Below are 7260 nucleotides of genomic sequence, written 5' to 3' on the forward strand. Positions count from 1 at the left end.
ATTCTCTTACATACTGTATTTAAGCTATTATTTTAATATGACTCTTAATGCAAAACCATGCAAAATAATTTCTGTAACACAAAATACAAACCGTATAAATTCTAATGGAGAATTGTCTTCAGCATTTACCCACTTTTCTTAGTGGGTAAATAATGAATATCTACAGGCTGTTTTAACTTTTATAAATAAATATATGTGTATTAAAACCAATATCTAGAATTCTGAAAATTGCCTGTTCTGCAACGAAGAAGTTGTGAGAATTGATTAAAGTTTTTACTAATTGGATAAACAGTTTCTTTTTAAATTGTTCTGATGGATGTAAGTATCTTATCCAACAGCTGTGTTGTGAATAAAGTGTCAATGTGTTATATAATTACACATAGCACGTATTCCTAAAATATTACTTCAATTAAACTAACACCATTCTTTCGGAACATTAGTCTTTTAATATAGGAGCATTAGTGTCATCAACAAATTATTATTTAGATAAGCATCAGGAATCTAATATAAAATGTAAAATTATTTGTACCATTCTTTGATTTGTTTGCAAACGAATTTAATTTAATTCACTGCACAATTAATACCTCTCCTTTAGTTTCAAAGTCCCACATTAACCACTTGCTCCTACAATTTGGAAACCATAAATTCTTCCATTCTGCTCTGATAACTACATAGTATATATTTATTATTATCTGTTTTCTATACAGGATGGTAAACACAATTAAAATGCTAATTAAAAATACATATCTAGATAAATATTAAGAGACTAAAGTAGCAAATGGCAAAATAAAAATATAACATTTAAAACAACAATAAATTAAGATGTGATTGCACAATGATCTAAGCTGACATGACTACTTTCAGATTTCCAAACTCAAAACAGAACATCCCATGTTAAACATCCCTCCAAATTCGAGACAAGACATGATGCAAGACATCATGTTCTGAAGTTTTCTTTCCAACAATTGGCTTTTCTCCTCTCCAAGCTATATAAGTTGTAAGGAAATAGCTTCTAATGGAAACTCAGGTCCCAATTCTTGCAGAACTGCCTGGAACAGGTTGAAAAGAAACACAAACATGTAAAAGTAGCTACCTTTCCTTGGAGAAACAAAGCAAAGAGGAACCTGGAAGACTAGGGTAAAATACTTAGATGAATTACCTACAGATCAATTGTATCAAGCATATTCATAACATTTTTCAATAATTCCAAAACACAGCTCTTTCACGGAAAGAGATGCAAATTAATTTCTGCTCATCCTATAAAGATGGTCACCCTGTTGTTATTTTTTTTTACAATGATACACTCCAGTAGGTAATTTAGTCTTCATGGATTGTAATATAATCTTTCTCGTTTTCTGTATTTTGTGTTCATGCATGCTGCCAAATGCAAAACTGTGCTTTGGCAATTTGTTGAGAGCTGTATTTTTTGCAGGCAAGTTGACAACAGTGTAATGAACATATGCACAAAGTCTATCCTCAAGTCAACAACTAAAAAAGTATATTATTCCTATTAAATCGTGTGTGGACTGTTTTCAAAATTTAATTCATTGCTGGCATCAGTTTTATGCCTGTTTGTGCTTCTATGTAAAAACATTCCTATTTTTGCTTTCAATGTATATTATGGGATTTTTTTTTAAGTGATTATTTTTAAAAATCATTTTCTTGGCCAATTTCGTATAAATTGATCAGTAAACAAAACTCTAAAAAGGATACCACCTAATTAACATATATAATGCTAGGATGAGAACTGAAACAGGAAAAGACTTGTGTGCTCCCCCTTTTAACATGTACCTTTAAGGTTGCTTTATGATATAAAGATAACTAGTGTAGGTACAAATCAAAGTGAACTTCCTATGGGAACTTCCAAACTACAGTCATAAACAATCCTTTCCCCAAGACACAGTCAATGTATTTCAAATAGTAACAAATGTTGCAGGAAACCCTCTTTTCTATAAAATCAATGAAATGAATGGCTAGAAAAATAGAATGAATTGATAGAAAAATAGAATAGCATTCAGTCTATTAATGACTGTCACTAAGATGGTTTTTGACTCAACAATTTCTGAAAGATGCTCCAGTACAAAACTTACTGAAGTAGGTTAACTCTATGTTTTACAGCAGCCATACCAGGTAATTCTAGAGGCTTGACAGACTATAAATAATTTATTAGAATAAAATTCCAAGGCAGTATTTTGTTGTTTTATAACTTATATGGATTCAGTTTATAATATTTCACCACACTTATTCCTTTCTTATTTTGATCACCACTTTAAAAGAAGAACCTTGGAATCTTTTTTTTCCCCAAACAGCTGCCCCATAAGCTTTATTGCTATAGCAACTAACTTAATTGGTTTCCTACAGGTATCTCCTTCAACCATCCATCGGGTGGAGCTACTATCCCTAAGTATAAACCAAAGAGTTAAGAAAAGAAAATAATCCTTTCCTCATCTTTCAGGTTACAAGAAACAAAGAAAATAAACAATGTATTTTCTGATAATTAAAAAGCAAAATCATCCTATATAAGAGCTTTTTGTATGCTAAATTTGTTTATCACCTCATAAAAACAAAACATTTTCCTCTATAAGAACATATATTTATTAAGGAAAAAAGGGAAAGGAAGAGAAACATTTTTAAGTTATGTTGAAATTTACTTTAATCTTTAAAATATTCACTGATCCATTATATTAAATTATACTTTAAACCTGACTGTGCTGTCATTTTAGCTGAGTGTTTGGAATACAGCTGTCATATCCGTAACAGATAAGTGTATTTTTTAAAATGAACATAGGTATATAAGTACAGGCATGGAAGTGTTCATTATCTTTCCATTCCATTTCAATTATAAAAAATGCAGTGATGTTAACTAATGATTGATCTTAATTTTGTAATAAAACATGTTTAAAGTATCCTGTTAAAGATATTAAGATTCTATATAAACTATATTAACATATATTTTGTCCATATTTCATTCGTAGTATTCTTCTGAATTTAAAAGTCATTTACTACAAAGGTCTTTAAGCAATGTGGCAGTCAGATTACATGTGAATTATATCATCATATTCAAAGTTGCACATTCAGTTATTAAGATGCTGAAATAATGGAAGTAGTGAAGTGTCTTGACACTGCATATTTTAGGCTAGGGAATGCTCAGGGCTGTGCAGAATATATATTCATCGTGCTTAGTAAAGATTAAGCTGGGATCTGCAAAAAAAGAATTTAGTTATAATTTAAAAACTCACTATTTAGAAATTACGAGATTGCATTTCAGGCTAATAGAGACATAGGAAGTGGACAAAAATCTATGAAAACGAGAATTATAATACTGAAGGTTTTGAAAAACAATAACAGCGCTGTCCTTCCCAAATACAACTGTTAAAAGTATCAATACCCTAATATATTTTAAAGTTATTGAAAAGTATTTGTCAATTGACAGTATCTTATCATTACATTACACATATAGTGCACTCATATGCAAGATTTATAGACAATGCAATTTAACACAATATTTTAACATATATTTTATTAAATACAAGAGCTTGAGGACTAAAATGTTATCTTATCCGTAGTAGTGCATGTGATCTTCCATGAAGAATTTGATAATTAAAAGATTTTATATTACAGAAATATATGTTAATTTTAAAAGTACAATGAAACACAAATTCAGTACTAAAGAATCTTGTCCTTACCTTAAGGAGAAAATTCCATTGATGTAGTAATGCTCAGAAAGTTTCATAATAATCACAAATAGAGAATGCTTAATAAACTATTAGTTTTAAAGAGATTTAGAATTCACTAACCATCCAACTTCAGTTATGGTAAAGAAACTGTATTTCAAATCTATTTTCTTCAATAAAAGTCAACATGAGATCCTTTTCTCCCATTGATCAATGTATATTACAGCTGTCAATAAATTATGTCGAATTCATGCATGCTAAGAAGTATATTTCATTCTGTTAAATCACATTTGGATTATACTTTACAAAAACATGATTCCCATCCTCTGATAATAGCCAAAAGCTTCTAAACAAAATGTATTTATATTAAATAAATAAATACTTTTACAGTCTTTTAAACTCCATCCTTTGGTACTTAATACTTCTGACTCTACCCCAGAAATAACTGGTTTATTATAAGCTATAATAAAACAGATGATTAGTTTAACTAAGGAAGCTTTGTGATACGTTTGCAGTAGAACCAAGTTCTATCCCTAAGGAATAGCAGCATCATAAGCATGTTTTTCAAGAATCCTGAATGTATGAGAAGGGGAGACTTGGACATGGAGAGAAATAAAGACAGAAATACGCACCAGTAATAGAAAATGTAAGTAGTAATAAATATAGAACATCTGGATTGGCATATTTGGTTAGGATTTCAACAGCGGCAGGAAATACAAAACATTTGGAAGCAAGCATTGTTTTTTAACCAAGTTTCATACAAAACGTTGCTTTTAACCTAGCTTTATAATGCACACGTAGTGGCTCTTTGGAAACAGCCTGGCCTATAAAATCAACGTGGTCCATTCAGTCAAGAAAGGAAGCCAAAAATACAAAGAAATACACAGATCTGTCTGATCTGCTGAATCTATACTTACTGCAGTAGGCAATTAAAAGGCCAACCAAGATCATGACTGCCCAGAAAGTTGAGGATGCACTCGGCAGGACGTTGGCATCTTTCCTACTGCTTCGCTTAAGAGATGGAGCCATTGAAGCCATAAGACCCCCAAAGCCAAAAGAAAAAGGGGGGGGAGGGAGGGGGAGTCAGATAAGTTTCACAAGCCAGGTCTCCCTCGCCCTTCGATACACCTAATCCCAAATGGAAACATCTTAGAGAAGGACCACAGGATTTGGCCGTCAGCAATCATCCTGGGGTGCCCAGAGGGGTCTCTTCAGCCCTGCCAAGCCTGAAGACATTTTGTTTCAGCCGGCGACGACCTCTGGAGCCCGGTTTCTCCCCCCTTCGAGGATGGCGATTCATCGAACTTTCCCTTCTAAGGGCGGCGGGAAGGAGGCAGGCAAGGCAAGGCTGCCTTCCACGAGCCCTTCAAGCAGCCCGTCGGGGGCCAAGCGGCGTTTGGGTCTTCGCTTCTCGGGGAAGGATCCCAGACGGGGCGCGGCAGCAGGAGCGAGGCTCGAGCGGCGGCTGGTGCCTGGTGGTGAACCCTCCCGCAAGTCCCGAGCGAGGGGGCGCCGCGCGTGCGCATCCACGCGCGCCCCGGCAAGCGGGCGAGCTGCCCGGCCGAAGGGAGAAAAAAAGGTCGCTACCCGAAGGCGCAGAAAGGAGGCTGACCAGGACGGCAAGGCAGGCAGGGGCATGCCTCTGAGGGCGTGAGGGGAAGGGCCGGAGCCGCGGCGAGCAGCTGCCGAGGGTCTCCGGAAAGGTTGGCCCGCTCGACCGCCTTTCTTCCCCACGGACGGCAAACTTCCCGCGCCGCTCCCTTCAGCACTTGTGGCTTCGTCCAGAGGGAGCCTTGCCGGCGCGGCGGAGGGAGCCCCCTTTTGAGGGCAAGGGTTAGCCAAGCCCGCCCACTGGTGCCGCCTCGCTCTCCGCAGCCTCCGACGACGACGCCTTGGTTTCCCCTCGGGGCGAACAGAGCAGCGTCACCCAGCTTAGCCACCTTGGCCGGACGGGCTGGCTGGCTGGCCGGCCGCCGCCGCTGCCGCCAGTCCTCAGCCTCGAGCTCCGTAGCGTTCTGCAGCAGACATCCCGCGCTTTCCCCGTCCGCAGAGCGGCGGCTCCTTTTTTTTTTTTTTTTGGCTTTCTGGCCGGCGGTCCCGTCGGCGCGGAGCGCAATCAGCTCCCACCCCTTTGCCGAGGGTGCGTTGGGGGCTCCAGCCGACGCGCCCCCCCCCTCCGCGCCACCCTTAACGCCGCCCCCGGCCCGCCTCGCGCGCGCTGCTCACCGAGGCTGGCGCGGGGAGGCCAGGCGGGCGCGCGCGCGCGCGCTTCTCACAGCCCGCGAGCGGCTTCGGAGCTTGGCTGTTGCCCGGCTCTTCATGCCGCCCCTCCCTCTTCTGCTGTGGCGGGAGTGAGGTGGAATAACTACCACCACCCCGTTCACCCCCTCAAATCCGGCAAAAGTGAAGAGAAAAAGCCGTTCCTCACAGAGAAGACCCTGCTGCTCCAGCCCCCTTCCTAGAAGGCAAAACTCCAGTGTGACATAAATCCAACCGTGGTTAATTAAAAAAAAAAAAGACATTACCGATAAGGCTGTGGTAAAGAGCCGCCACTTTCTCCCTACGTATGAAGAGCGAGCGCCCTGTTTTAAATAGCTCGTTCGCAGCTTTGCTTTTGCGGGAGAAATCGCTCTCCGCAATGGTCGCCATCCTGAAGAGGCGGCTTTTACGAGTCAAGAGTTGCGTTGCTAAAAACTCTCTTCCCTTCTCCTACCTTGGACTTTTAAGAATCTTTTCCCGCCCATTTGCAGTGAAGGAAGGAACATAGCGGCCGTCGTTATCTCCACCCCTGAGCAAAGCCGCTTCCAGGCTGCGGGGCTCGGGGGCAGCAGATTGGAGGCACCCGCCGTTACTTGTCCATTTCCTGGGCATCCTCGCGAGGACTGTCCTAGAGTCATTCGTTTAAATCTGCCCTCCATAGTTCAGAGATAAGATTTGATCGTAGTAAGAATTGCGAATTTTACCTCATCAGTTGTCACCTATCCAGTAGCGGATTAAGGCTCAGGGGTCCACTAAACCACTGACAAATCTTGGTGCCCCTCCTCCTTTGTACAGACGAAACCAAGTTTAGGCTACATAAAAAGTTTTTTTGGTGCTTCCTTTGGACCTGGTGCCATAAGCACGTGCTTAATGGTTAATACACCACTGCACCTAGGGCTGGCAGTTGGGGAACTGACCAGCCACCCCAGATCTTCCTGCTTCAATCCTCCCCATCCACAAAATATTTGAGTTAAGAAAGACTTCTGATTTTTGTTTCCTCTTTGCACCCCAGAGGGCTCCATTTCAGCCCATTTCCAAACAAACTCAACCAAATTGAGTATGCTCAACACTGGCTGGCTCTTCATTGAGAAGAACCAGCAAAGTGTTGCAGTCATCAGCAAACTTCAGTTACTCATTCTTTGCTACTGAGAGAAAGAAGGAGCAGTCTTTGCTTCCTTTTGCTTGAATGCTTTGAGGTGGAGAAGTTTGCTGCACTGGGTTGACTTCTCCATTACTCCAAATCCCATAAGCAGTTAAACAAGTAATACCATATCTCACCTTCCACAATTAATTCAATATACTGCAGGAGGTTTATGAGGGTAGAAGT

General features: G+C 40.1%; 1 protein-coding gene across 1 annotated transcript in view; it reads right to left on the minus strand.

Moving 5' to 3' along the window:
- Positions 1-4750, minus strand: part of TAFA5 (TAFA chemokine like family member 5) — a 311537-nt gene extending 306787 nt beyond the window's left edge. The window contains 1 exon segment of the mRNA XM_087934142.1: positions 4592-4750. Within this exon segment, the coding sequence (XP_087790268.1) occupies positions 4592-4712 (121 nt within the window). The 5' untranslated portion in view covers positions 4713-4750.
- Between the last annotated feature and the right edge of the window lie 2510 nt (positions 4751-7260).

The sequence above is a fragment of the Pseudonaja textilis genome, chromosome 5, assembly GCF_049901715.1.
Source record: "Pseudonaja textilis isolate UNSWEBS1 chromosome 5, rPseTex1.2, whole genome shotgun sequence".
Taxonomy (NCBI): domain Eukaryota; kingdom Metazoa; phylum Chordata; class Lepidosauria; order Squamata; family Elapidae; genus Pseudonaja; species Pseudonaja textilis.